The sequence below is a fragment of the Callionymus lyra genome, chromosome 3 (genome assembly GCF_982586985.1).
Source record: "Callionymus lyra chromosome 3, fCalLyr1.hap1.1, whole genome shotgun sequence".
NCBI classification, from domain to species: Eukaryota; Metazoa; Chordata; class Actinopteri; order Syngnathiformes; family Callionymidae; genus Callionymus; species Callionymus lyra.
Genome location: NC_141820.1, coordinates 7213936 through 7233358, shown reverse-complemented (window position 1 = coordinate 7233358; position 19423 = coordinate 7213936). Strand labels below are relative to the sequence as shown.

The window sequence follows — 19423 nt, the reverse complement described above, 5'->3', positions numbered from 1 at the left end:
CCGGAAGTGCATGTGATAACGACGTGATATTAGACAAATCGACATCAGATAGCATCTGGGGAAAAAAATCAGCGGACCATTTTATTTCGAATAAAACCGGAAATACATGTGACGTCACACGTCAACATGCCATCGGATTTTGTAGTATAGTTATCACATGCATTTTTGTTTTCATTTGAAATAAAATTATACGTTTATTTTCTTTTCTATATGCTATCCGATGTCGTTTTGTCTAATATCACATCATTATCACATGCATTTCCTGTTTTATTTAAAATAAAAGGAGTGATTTTTTTTTGTTTCCAGACGCTATCTGATGTAGTTTTGTCTGGGGACTTTTATTTTGAAGGTCGACAAAGTTCGATCTGACGGAGGTTTGTCTGAGGCCGTTCATTCTGAGGCTGCTTCGTCTGACGGATGAAGCTGTTCGGTCTGATACCTGACGATGTCCTAAAATGTACACCGTACCCCCGATAAACTTGAAGTCTTGAACCAACAAAGGAAAAAGTTTGTAAAGAAAACATGAATATTTGGTTATCGTGGCTGTTTCACAGTCTTTTATTTTGGAAATTCGAAGGGAAGCACTTTACTTTTGTAACTCATTTGCAGCACGAACGATCCGATCGACATCAAATCAAAAGTAAAAAAAACGTCAAACTCCAGTGTTTGACAATGAAAATATCACGTAAAACACACTTCCTGTTTGAAGTGTGCAGGGTTGGTGTGAGCATCCAGGCTCTGACCTCCCTGCGAGCAGTAATTATTGTGTCGGTTCCTGCCTCGGTTCAGAATAAATTTACATTTGATATCTGGTCACATCTGCTGCGGTGATGGATCGGCTGTTTTTAACAGAGACTCTGAGCCTTGAAGGTCGGAACCGATGCATCTTTTTCACGATTAGCGACTTTCAACGTGTACTTCTGCGGCAGTTAATACTCACTCTTTTACTGCTATTAAAAATGTTCAAATATACTGCAACACATTCCTAGAATTCATTCCTCGTTTTGCAAACGCGCGATTTACCTGAACAGCAGGTAAACTTCGACACTGAGTGGGAGGCATTCATTATCTCGCCCACCTTACTTATGGTGCCGACCAAACGGTGAACTCCCATCATGCATTTCTACACACCGATCTATCGAGGGATGGGTTGCTACGGTATATTTAGATTATACGTCTACGTTGCTATGTCAAAAGTGATTGACAACTGTGATTTATTTTTGTCTGGGCGGCAAAGCATTATAGAAGCTGTTCATGCCACTGTTATTATATGTTATTATACCTTTTGGCAGTAATTACACATATTTGTACTTACAGTACACGCACTGAGAACATTAATAGATAAAGATAACAACAACATAATAATGATAATAATTATTAAAAACTAAAAAAAATTGTGCCCATAAAATAATATATATTAAAACATAATAGTCATAAATGTATCAACAACAATTATAACTAAACAATAACTACTACTACTAGAATTTATTTGAATGCACACACGACAGAAGTAGAGAAATAAAATACAGTGAAAACATTTCTATATATATTTTTATTTATTTATTAACCCTTGACCCAGAGACAACACAAAGGATACCACAAAAACATTTGTTTTAAGGCTCTTAGGTCACCTTGACCCTGAGACAACACAAGGAATACCACAAGCACATTTGTTTTCAGGCTTTTGGGTCACCTTGACCCTGAGACAACACAAGGAATACCACAAGCACATTTGTTTTCAGGCTTTTGGGTCACCTTGACCCTGAGACGACTCAAGGGATACCACAAAGACATTTGTTTTCAGGCTTTTGGGTCACCTTGACCCTGAGACAACACAAGGAATACCACAAGCACATTTGTTTTAGGGCCTTTTTGTCACTTTGACCCTGAGACAACACAAGGGATACCACAAAGACATTTGTTTTAAGGCTCTTAGGTCACCTTGACCCTGAGACAACACAAGGAATACCACAAGCACATTTGTTTTCAGGCTTTTGGGTCACCTTGACCCTGAGACGACTCAAGGGATACCACAAAGACATTTGTTTTCAGGCTTTTGGGTCACCTTGACCCTGAGACAACACGAGGGATACGACAAGCACATTTGTTTTCAGGCTTTTGGGTCACCTTGACTCTGAGACAACACGAGGGATACGACAAGCACATTTGTTTTCAGGCTTTTGGGTCACCTTGACTCTGAGATAACACAAGGGATACAACAAACACATTTGTTTTAGGGCCTACGGGTCACCCTGACCCAGACATATGACATATCAGTCTGAAAGTGAACATTCAGTGCCATTAAAGTGCATCTTATCAACCCTTTAGAAAGATCATTTTCAAGATAAGTACAGAGTAGAAATGAAGGTGCAGCAGCTCTGATGGACTCAGAAGATCCGTCACTTCCTCACGTCCTGCAGACGCGGCACTAAAAAAGCCACAAAGTGCAGCAAGAGCTTTGTTTTCTCCTAACGAGGAGCGAAGCATCAATATTTGATCCTCGTCAGACGTTCCTGTCGAACACTTTTGTTTCTGCACAACCAGAGCAGACGCCGTTTCCATGACTCAGCAGATATATTGTTATTTAACGAGAGAGCAGGAAGTATTTCATAACATCTGGTGTTTATACCTTTTCCTCGTGGTGTCGATGAAGGTTATTTCACTTCCACGCGGATCTTCACTGACCTTCACAGGCTTGAGTATGAAGGTCATTTCACATGTTTTTTCATTATTTATTTACGTATTTTTTTCATAATGTAGTTCAGTATTAGCTATATTAAAATGTAGAATTCACTTTTAGTATTTTAATGCCTGAAAACAAATGTGTTGTATCCCTTGTGTCGTCTCTGGGTCAGAGTGACCCGAAGACCCTACAACAAATGTGTTTGTGGTATCTCTTGTGTTGTCTCTGGGTCAAGGTGACCCAAAAGCCTGAAAACAAATATGTTTTTGGTATCCCTTGTGTTGTTTCTGGGTCAAGGTGACGCGAAGGCCTGAAAACAAATGTGTTTGTGGTATCCCTTGTGTTATCTCTTGGTCAAAGTGACCGAAGGCCCTAAAACAAATGCTTTTGTGGTATCCCTTGTTTCATCTCTGGGTCAAAGTGACCTGAAGGCGCTCAATCAAATCTGTTTGTGGTATCCCTTGTGTCATCTCTGGGTCAAGGTGACGCAAAGGCCCTCGATCAAATGCGTTTGTGGTATCCCTTGTGTCGTCTCAGGGTCAAGGTGACCCGAAAGCCTGAAAACAAGTGTGATTTCAATAGTATGTAAATGATTGTTTTTAATTCAATATTTTTCAAATGGTAGTCTTTTAAATTCAATATATAAACGTTGTAATAACAGAGTCACCAGACAGAACCAACAGAGCACCGAGCTACTGGATCGAACTCTCAGCCAATCATGTGACGCGCAGACGATCACGTGACATCATTAAAATGTTCTACCTTGACATATAGCGAGTAACATGGCGGTTTTATATTGAATTTAAAAGACTACGAATTAAAAAATATAAAATTTAGATACAAGATTTTTGAAGTATTGGAATTAAAATACCAAACTCTATGTGTAAAAAAAAATAGGAATTAGTTAAAAAGAAAATATGACATTGAAAAATAAAAATAAAAAAGAGAAAAAGATAATCCAGTGCTTTAAAAAACAACATTAGAATCTGTTTCCCAGACATTACCAATGGAGCGACTTGATCGAAAAGTTGCGTGATCGAGTGTCACATGATTGGCTGAGAGTGTGAAAGTATTCAAGTTCTGAAACTCTTTCAAATCAATTCGATCAATTAAATCAATTAATAAAGCTAATTTTTCATCTCAACTTCAAAATAATTAAAAAAGAAATAAAGCAGTAATTGAATATATTTCTCTATTTAAAAAATGTGCTTTTTTTATTTAATTAAAAATGCGATGATTAGATTAAATTATTCAATAAAAACAAATGAAAAGTTTAAATGTTGACACTTTTAAATTGAAGCGTCAATTTAATCATCTTAAGACATTTCTATTTATTCAGGCTTTTCCTTGATTTTCTGGAACTCCTGTTGTGTTATCAGTTTTATCTTGATCTTTAAAGTATATACTTTTTTGAGTATTGTTTTGATTGTTTAAGCGCTTTGTGACCCTGGTCTGGAAAAGCACTATATAAATACAACTTACTTACTTACTTTCAAACAAAAATGAAACTAGTGAATATTGTGGCGCTGATTAACTTCCATACTTGGCAGTGAGAGTAGAAACAAGAGTGTGTTGACGACGGATCTGGAGTCGAACTCTGTCTCCAGTCACAGACGCTCGTAAAAGCGTGGCTTTGGTGAAGCTTGTGGTGACGGTCGGGCTCTGGTTGTGCGTCTCACGGTGAATCTGCTCGACTCGTATCGGGCGCGACGCTCGAGGTGGGCGTCGGCGCCGCAGACGACTCCGAGGCCTCGTTGTGTTGGATTCGGAGACAAACGTCCTGATGTTGTTGTTTCTCAGGTGGACGAGCTGTACGAGGCCTTCTGTATCCAGAGCCGCCTGAGAGACGGAGCCAGCAGGATGAAGGTCGCGTTTGCAACCTCGCCCTCGTCCAAGGGAACCAAAGAGAGTCTGGCTGAAGTCAACCGACGATACAAGGAGTACACCGAGGTACTGATGAAGATGATGATGATGATAAAGATGATAAAGATGATAAAGATGGTGATAAAGATGATGATGAAGATGGTGATGAAGATGGTGATAAAGATGATGATGATGATAAAGATGGTGAAGATGATGAAGATGGTGATGAAGATGGTGAAGATGATGAAGATGGTGATGAAGATGGTGATAAAGATGATAAAGATGATGATGAAGATGGTGAAGATGATGAAGATGGTGATGAAGATGATGATAAAGATGGTGAAGATGATGAAGATGGTGATGAAGATGGTGATAAAGATGATAAAGATGATGATGAAGATGATGATGATGATAAAGATGGTGATAAAGATGGTGAAGATGATGAAGATGGTGATGAAGATGGTGATAAAGATGGTGATAAAGATGATGATGAAGATGATGATGATGATGATGAAGATGGTGAAGATGATGATGAAGATGAAGATGGTGATGAAGATGGTGAAGATGATGATGATGAAGATGGTGATGATGATGATGAAGATGATGATGATGAAGATGATGATGAAGATGATGATGAAGATGATGATAAAGATGGTGATGAAGATGATAAAGATGATGATGATAAAGATGGTGATGAAGATGATAAAGATGAAGATGAAGGTGAAGATGAAGATGATGATGAAGATGATGATGTTGATGAAGATGATGATGATGATAAAGATGGTGATAAATATGATAAAGATGATGATGATGATAAAGATGGTGATGAACATGATAAAGATGATGATGATGATGATGGTCATGATGATGATGGAGATGAAGATGAAGATGGTGATGAAGATGATGAAGATGATAAAGATGATGATGATGATGATGAAGGTGATAAAGATGATGATGATGATGATGATGATTGATTATGATTGATTATGAGGATGATGATGATAATTGTGATGATGATGATGAAGATGATGATAATTGTGATGATGATGAAGATGATTAAGATGAAGATGATGATAAAGATGATGAAGATGAAGATGATAAAGATGAAGATGATGAAGATGATGAAGATAATGAAGATGATGAAGATGTTGAAGATGAAAATGATGAAGATGATGAAGATGATGAAGATGATGATGAAGATGATGAAGATAATGAAGATGACGTTGAAGATGTTGAAGATGATGAAGAAGATGAAGAAGATGATGAAGATGATGAAGATGTTGAAGATGATGAAGATGAAGATGATGATTAAGATGTTGAAGATGAAGGTGTTGATGATGATGATCATGGTGATGATGATGATCATGATGATGATGATGATCATGATGATGATGAAGATGATGATGATGATGAAGATGATGAACGTCGTCCATGTTGTTTCTCTTGCAGAACATGAGTGCTTTTGAAAGCGAACTAGAGAATCTACTCGGAGAGTTTCACATCAAAATGAAAGGTGAACAAATAATGTTTAATTGATGTGAAATTAATATTTTACCAGAACAATATTACACTGAAAGATGTATTTGACCTTTTTTAAATAATTATAACAAACACAAAACCATGCAAAACACCTTTTTTAGGTTTCTTTACTTTTTTTCAAGGATACATCAATTGTGTTTTAAAATGTTCAAAAAGCTTAGCATTAGCAAGCTAGCACCTAGCCGAGCCGTATGAGCTAATATTTCTAAAAAAGGATAAAACCAATTAAAATAACATTTGGTCAAAGTACTGAATAAAGACATTTGACTATTTTAGACAATGTTTTTTAATTTAAATGATTAGAAATTTGTACTTCTTCTGAACTTTTTGCTTGCGATTAAACTCGCTAGAAACATTACCTTGTTGAGTTTTCATATAAAAATAAAAGGAGTATTTAATAGTGTTTTTTTCTATTGATGTGAATTGGCATATAACGTTTTTTTTCTTCTATTTAATGTAAACAAATTAATTTCATTAAAAATATGTGATTACAGTAACTATTGACAAAGGTTCTTTATTTTAGATGTTTTATTTTGACATCACATTATATTTATATATATATTTTATAAATGTATAATATTTATTGTATATATTTTTTACTATGAACATGTTATTCTCTACTATTTATTGTCACTATTGAAACAGGAAAAAGCTATTTTTAATCATTAAAATGTGAAATTTAGGGAATATTTACTTAATATTAGAGCTAGCTTAGAAACATTAGCTTGTTGAGTTTCATGTGAAAATAATAAAATATTATTTCATTCAAAGTTCAATAATCGATGTGAAGTACCATTTCACAAAAACTATATTACATCATAAAAATATATTTTAATCTATTTTGATGTCGACAAATCAACTATAATTGTAACACATTAAAAATACATCTTATTCTTACATTTATCTCTTAAAACCACGTGTAGCATTTAGTTGTGTTTATTTTTGCGCCGGGTTTTTTAACATGTGTAACTATTAATTTCTTATTATATTTAATTATATTGATATATTATATCTAATTATATTTCTTGAAATATTTAAGAACATCTTTGACCCTGCGTTAGCAAGTTAGCTTTAGCCTAGCTCTAGGAGCTAATGTTTCTGTCGCGTCTTTAAATGCTAAAAATGAAAGAGACAAAACTGGTTGAAATGAAAACTGTACTTTTAGTCTTAAGTTAAGACATTGTACATTAAAAAAATATGTTTTAAATTACTAAAACTGATTCAGGAGCTTATATTTTTATATTTGCTAATAGAGCTAGCTTGAAACGTTAGCTGGATTTATTTTACCGTTAAGACGTTTCTAACTCTGGTGGTTTTTTGTTTTTTTCTTGGTCAGGTCTGGCAGGTTTCGCTCGACTCTGTCCAGGAGACCAGTACGAGGTGAGACCCTCGATAACGCGAGAGACTCGTCACAATTATGACCTTTCTCTTTCTAATTCTTCGTCTTAGATCTTCATGCGCTACGGCCGCCAGAGGTGGAAGTTGAAGGGTCGCATCGAGGTGAACTCCAGGCAGAGCTGGGACGGCGACGAGATGGTCTTCATGCCCCTCATCGCGGACCTGATCCACATCAAGGTGACGGAGCTGAAGGGTCTGGCCACGCACGTCCTGGTGGGCAGCGTCATCTGCGAGACCAAGGAGCTGTTCACGGCCGTGCCTCAGGTGGTCGCCGTGGACGTCAACGACCTCGGGACCATCAAGCTCAACCTGGAGGTCACCTGGTAGTAAGTCGCCTTTTTCACACTTTCATCCGTTTGTATCGATCAGTTTATTCCTCGTCACTGATCGATATATGTTGAATATGTATTTGTAAAGAATTGAATTAATTAATTAATTATATCAACTCAGATTATAATACATGCATGAAAATAGATTAAAAACATCATTCGTTCATAACAAACGAGACGCTGATAAAAGTCACGCTGGAGTTTTGCTGCCATCTAGTGGTGAAGCGTTGTTTCTACACGTTGAGCAACCGTTTATCTCACAGAGAGTAAAGTACAAATGTTTGATTAAACACTTAATACACATATCAGTGTGTCATATGTCGGATACGATATAATAAAACATTCTAAATACAATCTTTATAAAATACTAAAATATGTTTTTTAATAAATACAACATACAATCTTGATTAAATACAAAAATACAATCTCTATAAAATACTAAAATATGTTTTTTAATAAATACAAAATACAATCTTGATTAAATACTAAAATATATGTTTTTAATAAATTCAAAACACAATCTTGATCAAATACAAAAAAAATGTTTTTATAAATACAACATACAATCTGGATAAAATACAAAAAAACAATCTTGATAAAATACGACAATATATATTTTTTAATAAATACAAAATAAAATCTTGATAAAATACAACATTAAATATTTTTTAATAACTACAAAATACAATCTTGATAAAATACAAAATACAACAATATATATGTTTTAATTAATACAAAATACAATCTTGATAAAATACATACAAATAATCTTGATAAAATGCAAAATACAAAAATATATATCTTTAATAAATACAAAAAAACAATCTTGATAAAATACGACAATATATATTTTTTAATAAATACAAAATAAAATCTTGATAAAATACAACATTAAATATTTTTTAATAACTACAAAATACAATCTTGATAAAATACAAAATACAACAATATATATGTTTTAATTAATACAAAATACAATCTTGATAAAATACATACAAATAATCTTGATAAAATGCAAAATACAAAAATATATATTTTTAATAAATACAAAACACAATCTTGATAAAATACAAAACAAATAATCTTGATAAAATACAAAAATATCTATTTGGAATAAATACAAAATACAATCTTGATAAAATACAAAATACAACAATATATATGTTTTAATTAATACAAAATACAATCTTGATAAAATACATACAAATAATCTTGATAAAATGCAAAATACAAAAATATATATTTTTAATAAATACAAAACACAATCTTGATAAAATACAAAACAAATAATCTTGATAAAATACAAAAATATCTATTTGGAATAAATACAAAATACAATCTTGATAAAATGCAAACTTAAAAATAAAACAATCCTACAATAAGAATTAAGATAAAACAAGATACAAAAATAAAATGTTGATCAAAGCGACAATAATAATAATAATTACAGAATCGAAAATACAAAAGAAAAGCTTCAAATAAAAATATGTTTTGTCTTTTAAAAAAAACGTTAAAATACAAAAATAATTAAATGATAAAATAAAAAATACAATCTTGCTAAAATACACTCTTGTGCGAATGTACTAATAAAGTAAACTGCGAGCTAAGATGAAATGACACTTAAAGAAAAACTAAGATCTAAAGTATTAAGATAAAGTCACACTGGTCTGGTCGTAACTCCTCGACTTAAATCAAGACATAAAAACGCTTCAACAAAGTGTGTTTTTCAGCGATCGGTGATGGAAGATGGAAAGTAGTTTTGTGCAAAATCTGGTGCAGCATCTTTTTAATGGAACTGCTCATTTAAACTGAAACTGAACCTTTCAGTCCCTTCGACGTCGAGGACTTGACTTTGTCGTCTGGAAACGTGAGCAAAGCGGCGGCGCTTCACAGGAGGGTCTCCATCTACAGCCAGGGGACCCCGGAGACCCCGACGTTCCAGGACACTTCGTTCTTCGTGAGTACAACTTCGTCACTTCGTCTCAGTACAAGACGTCGGATTTTTTACCTTCAAAAAAACATCCACGTGACTCCAGTTACGTGTTTTAAACTCACACTAACAAAGTGCCTTTTTATGTTTTATTCTTGTTTATTAATACTTTAGTCTGGTTCTGAATGACTAATGATGTATATAATATACATTTCATCTTAGTGTAGCACGTATGTCAAAGCTGTATAAAAGTATATCAGTGTCATCAGAATATTGATTTGATTCATTTATTCTTTTTTATTCTTTATTATTATAAAAAATGTCCACCAGATAAACGGTCACGTGATCGTCTGCGCGTCACATGATTGGCTGAAGGTTTGATCCAGTAGCTCGGTGCTCTGTTGGTTCTGTCTGGTGACTCTATTATACCAACGTTTATATATTGAATTTAAAAGACTGCACGTATTGTGTTTAGAACATTATTTTTTGGAGAATTATAATTAAAATATCAAACTCTATGTGTAAAGAAAAAAGGTCTTGATTTTAACAATATTTGATTTTTTTTTAATATAATTAAATGCATGGAAATAAAACTCTTAACATGTTAAATTCAAACGTTCAATATTCGTTCATTGATGACTCAAATAAACCATCAAACATATTTTATTTATTTATGTTTGGATTTTAAAAAAAAAGGAAAATATATGCCTTTTTTGTATAAAATACATAATAAAAAAATTAATTAATTTAATTATAAATCTCACAACAATACATAATCTTTACATTTAATTATTTAACCGTTTTAAAACAACAACCGACATTTACTCAAAGAAAGTTCATTTGAATCGTTCAATCTTCTGATGAACTTTAACGAAGGTTAAAACAAAGATTCCGTCCACGATCGCTCCCACTTTTGTTGATGACCTCAGCCTCCCCCCTATACTAACCCCGTACCCCCCGCTGTCCCCCCGACCCTCGACCCTCGACCCCCTCGAACACCCTTGCGTGAAGAAGTGGCGTCCGTACCCCGTGCAGCGCCAGCGTCTCTCCTTCCTGCAGGCGCTGAGAGAAACCCTGCTGGAGAGGCTGAGGCGCAGCCGCTCGTTCGGGGACCTGACCTCACTCAGGCCCAGACCCAAGTCCAGTCTGGAGGTCTACGTGAGTGACCCGGGTGGAGAGCTCCTAGTGCTGTGGTCGCCTCTTGTGTGCTGCATGTTCCTCTGCATGAACTTCACCGACTCCAACCGTTTTTGTTTCAGGTGGAGAATGTAGTTCCTGTTATAGGTGTAATGATGTCATGAAGGAACAAAACACACACAAATATTCCAGGATTCGAGATATTTTCTGTCGTTCACTGCGAGAGTGAAGGTCACGTGTGTTCATGAAGGTCACGTGTGTTCATGAAGGTCACGTGTGTTCATGAAGGTCACGTGTGTTCATGAAGGTCACGTGTGTTCATGAAGGTCACGTGTGTTCATGAAGGTCACGTGTGTTCATGAAGGTCACGTGTGTTCATGAAGGTCACGTGTGTTCATGAAGGTCACGTGTGTTCATGAAGGTCACGTGTGTTCATGAAGGTCACGTGTGTTCATGAAGGTCACGTGTGTTCATGAAGGTCACGTGTGTTCATGAAGGTCACGTGTGTTCATGAAGGTCACGTGTGTTCATGAAGGTCAGTGAGGAACGACATGGTCGTCGTCAACGATATGGAAATATTGATAAAGTTGTTGTTTCTCTTGCTATTATTGTTTGGTTGTTGTTATTACGGTTATTTTTCTTATTGCAGTAATTATTTTTGTTGTTGTTATAGTTTTTATAGTTATTATTGTTGTTGTTTCTCTTACTATTATTGTTTGGTTGTTGTTATTGCAGTTAATTTTATTTTTGCAGTGATTATTTTTGTTGTTGTTATAGTGTTTATAGTTATTATTGTTGTGGTTTCTCTTACTAATATTGTTTGGTTGTTGTTATTACCGTTATTTTTATTATTGCAGTGATTATTTTTGTTGTTGTTATAGTCATCATAGTTGTTGTTATTGCCGGCATTTGTGTTATTGTTGCGGTTTTCTGTGTTTTTATTATTTTCATTGTTGGTTTTTAATATCAACGTTGTTATAATTATTGTTGTTCTTGTTGTTGTGATTATAGTTGTAGTGATTATAGTAATTGTTGTTGCTGGTGTTTGTGATATTATTAGTGTTATTTTAACTATTGTTGTTGTTGTTGTTGTTGTTGTTGTTGTTGTTGTTGTTGTTGTTATTATTATAGTTGTTGTTATTATTTCTGTCTGTGTTGTTATTGTAATTGGTTGTTAATATGGTTTTATTATGTAATTATTGTTATTTTCAGTGTTGTTGTAGTCGTTGTAGGTATTATTGTTTTCTGTGTTGTTGTAGTCGTTGTAGGTATTATTGTTTTCTGTGTTGTATAAATTATTGTGTGGTTGTTGTTATTTTCATTATCTCTGGTTGTTATTATTGTAGTTGTTACTATAATTATTGTTGTTGTCAGTGTTCTTTTAACTGCTGTTGTAGTGGTTATTGTTATCACTATTGTAGTTTGTTTGTTGGTATTATGGTTATTATTGTTGTTGTTGTTGTTGTTGTCATGTCTCCTCTCTGACCTTCACAAACAACGTCTAGTGAGTCTAATGACAGTTTAAACAAGTTAATTAATATTAAAAGAATTATGACAAACAAGGTCAATTCAAAGTATAAAGACGTCGAACAGTCAAAGAGCCTCTTTCATGACCTCGCCTGAGAGAAACCTCATCTTTTCATCTCTTCTTCTCCTCCGACGTTCCCTCGTTCACTCGTCTCCGTCTCCCTCCTCAGTCCACGTTGCCCGACGACGTCTTCGAACACGGGGGTTGCGGTCCGGCCGAATGCAAGCGTCTCTCCTTCACCTTCTCCGACACCTCCGGCTCCACGCCCAGTCCCAGCCCCGCCCCCAGCTGCCACTCGGGGGCGCCGTCCAACCCGGAGATCACCATCACGCCGCCGGAGCTGGAGCGCTCCCACTCCCAGACCCTGACCACGAGGGAGAACTCCATCGCGGAGGAGCAGCTGGAGGAGGAGGACGAGGAGGAGGACGGGGAGACCAGCAGCAGGGACAGCGGGACCAGCGCCAGCCTGGCCAGCGACGAGGTGGACGTGGCCGAGGACTCGGACTGGGAGAGAACCGAGTCCCAGAGGAACTCGGGGTCCAACCCGGGCTGCTGCTCCGACGGCCTCCTGTCCACCGTGGCGCCCGAGGACGTCTTCCTGGACCAGGCGGACGAGCTGAAGCCCGTGGAGCTGGACAGCGAGGAGGCGGGCAGTCTGACCCGGCAGCTGGTGAAGAGGCTCAACTCCTGCGAGGCGCCCCCCGAGGAAGGGGGCGCGGCCGGCAGCGGAGGCCTGAGCTGGGCGGGCGAGGGCAGCCGGGCCTTCCTGGAGAGCAGCCTGGAGGAGGCGCTCCACTCACTGCTCATGAGGCTGGAGTCCCTGACCCACCGCTGCAGAGAACTGCAGGACCTGGAGCAGGAGGTGATGCGGCTCGAGGATCTGCTCAAGGTGGGCGCCACTAGTTCGTGTTGACCCTTGACCCCGAGAGCATAAAGATCAGTGATCGAGAGGAATCTGCATCTGAGTCAAACGATTCTTGTAGAATATATTCAATACTACACATATTACAAATATAGCTACAAATATATACTTGTTACTACACTGTCACAACACCAGAGTCAAGTACTGGACAATACTACACATATATACTTGTTACTACACTATCACAACACCAGAGTCAAGTACTGGACAATACTACACATAGATACTTGTTACTACACTATCACAACACCAGAGTCAAGTACTGGACAATACTACACATATATACTTGTTACTATACTATCACAACACTACAGTCAAGTACTGGACAATACTACACATATATACTTGTTACTACACTATCACAACACCAGAGTCAAGTACTGGACAATACTACACATATATACTTGTTACTACAGTATCACAACACCAGAGTCAAGTACTCGACAATACTAAACATATATACTTGTTACTACACTATCACAACACCAGAGTCAAGTACTGGACAATACTACACATATATACTTGTTACTACAGTATCACAACACCAGAGTCAAGTACTGGACAATACTACACATATATAATTGTTACTACACTATCACAACACCAGAGTCAAGTACTGGACAATACTACACATATATAATTGTTACTACACTATCACAACACCAGAGTCAAGTACTGGACAATACTACACATATATACTTGTTACTATACTATCACATCACCAGAGTCAAGTACTCGACAATACTACACATACTGTATATGCTTGTTACTACACTATCACAACACCAGAGTCAAGTACTGGACAATACTACACATATATACTTGTTACTACACTATCACAACACCAGAGTCAAGTACTGGACAATACTACACATATATACTTGTTACTCTACTATCACAACACCAGAGTCAAGTACTCGACAATACTACACATATATGCTTGTTACTACACTATCACAACACCAGAGTCAAGTACTGGACAATACTACACATATATACTTGTTACTATACTATCACATCACCAGAGTCAAGTCCTGGACAATACTACACATATATACTTGTTACTCTACTATCACAACACCAGAGTCAAGTACTGGACAATACTACACATATATACTTGTTACTCTACTATCACAACACCAGAGTCAAGTACTCGACAATACTACACATATATGCTTGTTACTACACTATCACAACACCAGAGTCAAGTACTGGACAATACTACACATATATACTTGTTACTACACTATCACAACACCAGAGTCAAGTACTGGACAATACTACACATATATACTTGTTACTCTACTATCACAACACCAGAGTCAAGTACTGGACAATACTACACATATATACTTGTTACTCTACTATCACAACACCAGAGTCAAGTACTCGACAATACTACACAAATGTTACTACACTATCACAACACCAGAGTCAAGTACTGGACAATACTACACATATATACTTGTTACTACACTATCACAACACCAGAGTCAAGTACTGGACAATACTACACATATATACTTGTTACTATACTATCACAACACCAGAGTCAAGTACTGGACAATACTACACATATATACTTGTTACTACACTATCACAACACCAGAGTCAAGTACTGGACAATACTACACATATATACTTGTTACTATACTATCACAACACCAGAGTCAAGTACTCGACAATACTACACATATATGCTTGCTACTACACTATCACAACACCAGAGTCAAGTACTGGACAATACTACACATATATACTTGTTACTACACTATCACAACACCAGAGTCAAGTACTGGACAATACTACACATATATGCTTGTTACTACACTATCACAACACCAGAGTCAAGTACTGGACAATACTACACATATATACTTGTTACTACACTATCACAACACCAGAGTCAAGTACTGGACAATACTACACATATATACTTGTTACTATACTATCACAACACCAGAGTCAAGTACTGGACAATACTACACATATATGCTTGTTACTACACTATCACAACACCAGAGTCAAGTACTGGACAATACTACACATATATACTTGTTACTATACTATCACAACACCAGAGTCAAGTACTGGACAATACTACACATATATGCTTGTTACTACACTATCACAACACCAGAGTCAAGTACTGGACAATACTACACATATATACTTGTTACTATACTATCACAACACCAGAGTCAAGTACTCGACAATACTACACATATATGCTTGTTACTACACTATCACAACACCAGAGTCAAGTACTGGACAATACTACACATATATACTTGTAACTACACTATCACAACACTAGAGTCAAGTACTGGACAATACTACACATATATACTTGTTACTATACTATCACAACACCAGAGTCAAGTACTCGACAATACTACACATATATGCTTGTTACTACACTATCACAACACCAGAGTCAAGTACTGGACAATACTACACATATATACTTGTTACTACACTATCACAACACCAGAGTCAAGTACTGGACAATACTAAACATATATACTTGTTACTACAGTATCACGATATATCGTATCGTTGTCTCTGTATCGTAAAACGTATCAACAGATTCTAACTATTACACACATGATAACTAGTCTTATTTCCACATGGTTAGTTCTGTAGTTTTGCTCTGACTTTGTCCAGGTCTCTTAAGGAGGTACTTGAAGAATAAACCGTAACAATGAGAGACAGAAATCTCTCTTATTTTTAACAGGAAGTAATAGAAACGTTCCAACCACGTGTGTGATTTGTCCCTCAGTGCCGTCTGCCAGGCCACAGGAGCCGCTCGTCCAGCCTCAGTCTGACCGTAGAGAGCGCTCTGGAGAGCTTCGACTTCCTCAACACCTCGGACTTCGACGACGAGGACACGGGCGACGACAACGGCGTGCTGGGGGCGTCCCCGCAGAGGTCGCCGCTCTTCGACGCCGAGGCCGACGGAGTCAGGTGAGGGTTCGAGGACTTTATCGTCTCCATGTTTGACACGTCAATCATGTATGGAAGTATATCAGTGTCGTAAGATTGTTTACTGGTTGAATTTAACATTGTCTTTTATTCAAATGTTGTTCTTTTTCTAGCGTTTAATTATTTAAAAAAATGATTTTATCTTAGATATTATATAAATGTTATAAATTCATTGTTTATTTAATCCAGTAGCTCGGTGCTCTGTTGGTATGGTCTGGTGTCACATGTTATAAACACATTTTTATACTGAATTTAAATGTTTCTAACCTAAGTTTCTACGTCACACTGAGAAATTATGTTGTTTATTTTAAAGTCTCATCATAAGATCACTTTTTTCCTGCTTAAAAAAGTGAATTAATTACATATAATTGTAATTATTTATCTGTTTCTTGTTGTTTTAACTGACGCTGTAGTTTTTATCTCTAATAGAAACGCTGAGTTGTGTTCGACTCTATCATCCTGGGTCGGCTTCTGCTTCAGATAGAAAATAGTGAATTAATAATAAAAAATAATTTTGAAAACAATATAAATTGATTTAAATATTAAAAAATAATAACAAATTAAACCTTTTTTAATGATTTAAAAAACAATCATTACATATAAATGACTTTTAAAAAATAAATACTAATTCAATAAAAACAAGAAAATGAAAGGCGTGTCTAGACCTAAATCTTCTGTGATCAGCCAACACCCAGAGGCCAGGGGTCACCTGAGCGAGGCCCTGACCGAGGACACCGGGGTGGGCAACAGCGTGGCGGGCAGCCCGCTGCCCCTGACCACCGGGAACGAGAACCTGGACGTGGCCATCGTCATCCACCTGCAGTACTGCGACCACCTGATCCAGGTAAGGTGTCTTCGGGCCGGAGCAGGTGGAGGCGTCCTTCGATTCTTAACCCCCTCCCTCTCTCTGGTGTCCAGGTGCTGACCACTGCGGCGAGCCCGTGGCGGCGCCGCAGCCTCCTCCTCAAACTGTCGGCTCAGACGCAGCTGATCGAGGACCTGGCGGAGGTCAGCGCCGACCGGCTGGGCTCGGTCACCACGGCGGCCGACGGTGAGGGTCTCTCCCGTCCTCGGGTCCCGGGTCTCTCCCGTCCTCGGGTCCCGGGTCTCTCCCGTCCTCGGGTCCCGGGTCTCTCCCGTCCTCGGGTCCCGGGTCGGGTCGGTTCCGTCTCACGCTTGTCGCTCCCTCAGTTCTGCCGGGTCTGGCCGAGCGTCCGGAGCTGATGTCGCTGTGGTCGGAGTGCAGCGGCGCCGACGGCCTGTTCCACACCACGCTGGACCGGGTCTTCAAGCACATGCACCGGCGCTACACGAGCCTGCGGCGCGACACCGACTCGCACGCGTCGGACGCAGGTGTGTTTTTAATTTACAATAAAAATGTGGGTTTTAAAAGTGCCAGCATTTTATATATTGAAATATTTAAAACTATGCATTAAAACTAATTAATTTAAATATTTATTTTTGATTAATTGGAATAAGAATATCAACCTGTGAGTGGAAAGAAAATACAAATAAAATTCAAATTACTTCGATTACTATGATACAAACTATTTTAAAAACTAGGAAAAAAAATGTAATATTACAATTTATATTAATATTAATATTCATTATATTTATACTTAAAAATATCCTTATTAGAATATCAAACAGTAAAAAAATTAATTATTTTCAAAAATATTAAAATATATTCAACATTTTAATATAGAAGTGATTTAATTAAATTCGTTGGAAAAAATAACATTTCAATAAAAAGTTGAAATAATCATTATGAAAATATTTAATAAAGTTATTCGAAGAAAACAATGAATGAATAGGTTTGTTTCTTTTAATTCGACGCTTATAAAGTTTAAACATTTGAAATGTTGAATTTAATAATTCAATATTGAGCAGAAAGTCTTGAGCTCTTTGATGTTTAAATAAACTTTTAAAATTTAATTTGCCACTTCTTTCAATTTTAGTTTAGTCTTTTAACCGTTTTCATGATAAATACCTTTAAATATTTTTTCACATTGTCGTGATTGTAAAACAAATATTGTGCTTATTATTATTCATTCAAATTTGTTTGTTGTTTTTTCATGATTCTTCTTCTGTGGTTTTGTGTTTCCCGCACTTCAATGAAATCCTATTTTTATGTATTTCCTCGATTAAAAAAAGCCTAAACTTCTGTTTCTACCTTAAGTTTCTACGTCACACTGAGAAATTGTGTTGTTTTTTTTAAAGTCTCATCATATGATGACTTTTTTGCTGCTTAAAAAGGTGAATTAATTACATATAATTGTCATTATTTAACTGTTTCTTGTTGTTTTAACCGACACTGTAGTTTGTATTTCTAACGGAAACGCCGAGTTGCGTTCGACTGTATCATCCTGGGTCTGGTTCTTCAGTGATGGGCCTGGTCGTGGGCGAGATGGTGGACAGAAGCGACTTGGTGGCGCCCCCTGCTGGAGCGCTCTCCCAGGACGTCCTCACCGTCTTCCAGTTCCACTCGTACATCTCGCGGCACGAGGTGGACGACATGGAGACTCACCTGGTCCATCTGGCGCGAGAAGGTGAGGCTCCGTCGTGGACCAGGGTTGCGTTCGGACGCGTCACCATCTCTTGCCTCCAGACCAGTTCGTGGAGGCGCTGAGCGCCGGAGACTCTGCTCGCCGCCTGTCGACGCTCAGGGACGTTCCTGTGTCGTCGCTGTGGCCCAAACCTGGAACCCTTCGCTCCCTCGCTCACCTGCTCACCGTGGACGACCCTGAGGTCAACAAGGTCGCCGCAGAATATCTGTCGTCGCTGCTTCCTCACAGTCACCTGAGGAGCAGAGTGAGTCCTTTCTTCTTCTTCTTCACGTTCTTCTTCTCTTACTTCTACTCTTTCTTCTTCTTATTATCATTCTTCTTCACCTTCTTCTTCTCGTTCTTCTCCTCGTTCTTCTTCTTCTCGTTTTTCGTCTTCTTCTTTTCGTCCTTCTCCTCGTTTTTCTTCTTCTTCACGTTCTTCTTCTCTTACTTTTTCTTCATCTTCTTCTCGTTCTTCTTTTCGTCCTTCTCCTCGTTTTTCTTCTTCTTCACGTTCTTCTTCTCTTACTTGTACTCTTTCTTCTTCTTTTCGTCCTTCTCGT

The 19423-nt window shown here is 37.3% G+C and overlaps 1 protein-coding gene across 3 annotated transcripts in view; it reads left to right on the top strand.

Moving 5' to 3' along the window:
- Window positions 1-19423, top strand: part of ripor2 (RHO family interacting cell polarization regulator 2) — a 90252-nt gene that overhangs the window by 66978 nt on the left and 3851 nt on the right. For 2 of the 3 annotated variants that reach the window (XM_087786293.1, XM_087786292.1), the window contains exons 7-18: window positions 4484-4633; window positions 5996-6059; window positions 7422-7465; window positions 7535-7809; window positions 9640-9769; window positions 12577-13296; window positions 16112-16296; window positions 16999-17158; window positions 17233-17365; window positions 17506-17667; window positions 18699-18863; window positions 18923-19125. In XM_087786293.1, coding sequence (XP_087642419.1) covers window positions 4484-4633; window positions 5996-6059; window positions 7422-7465; window positions 7535-7809; window positions 9640-9769; window positions 12577-13296; window positions 16112-16296; window positions 16999-17158; window positions 17233-17365; window positions 17506-17667; window positions 18699-18863; window positions 18923-19125 — 2391 coding nt within the window. Of the gene's footprint in view, window positions 1-4483; window positions 4634-5995; window positions 6060-7421; window positions 7466-7534; window positions 7810-9639; window positions 9770-10753; window positions 10901-12576; window positions 13297-16111; window positions 16297-16998; window positions 17159-17232; window positions 17366-17505; window positions 17668-18698; window positions 18864-18922; window positions 19126-19423 lie in introns of all 3 variants that reach the window. The other variant, XM_087786294.1, reaches the window with a different exon arrangement.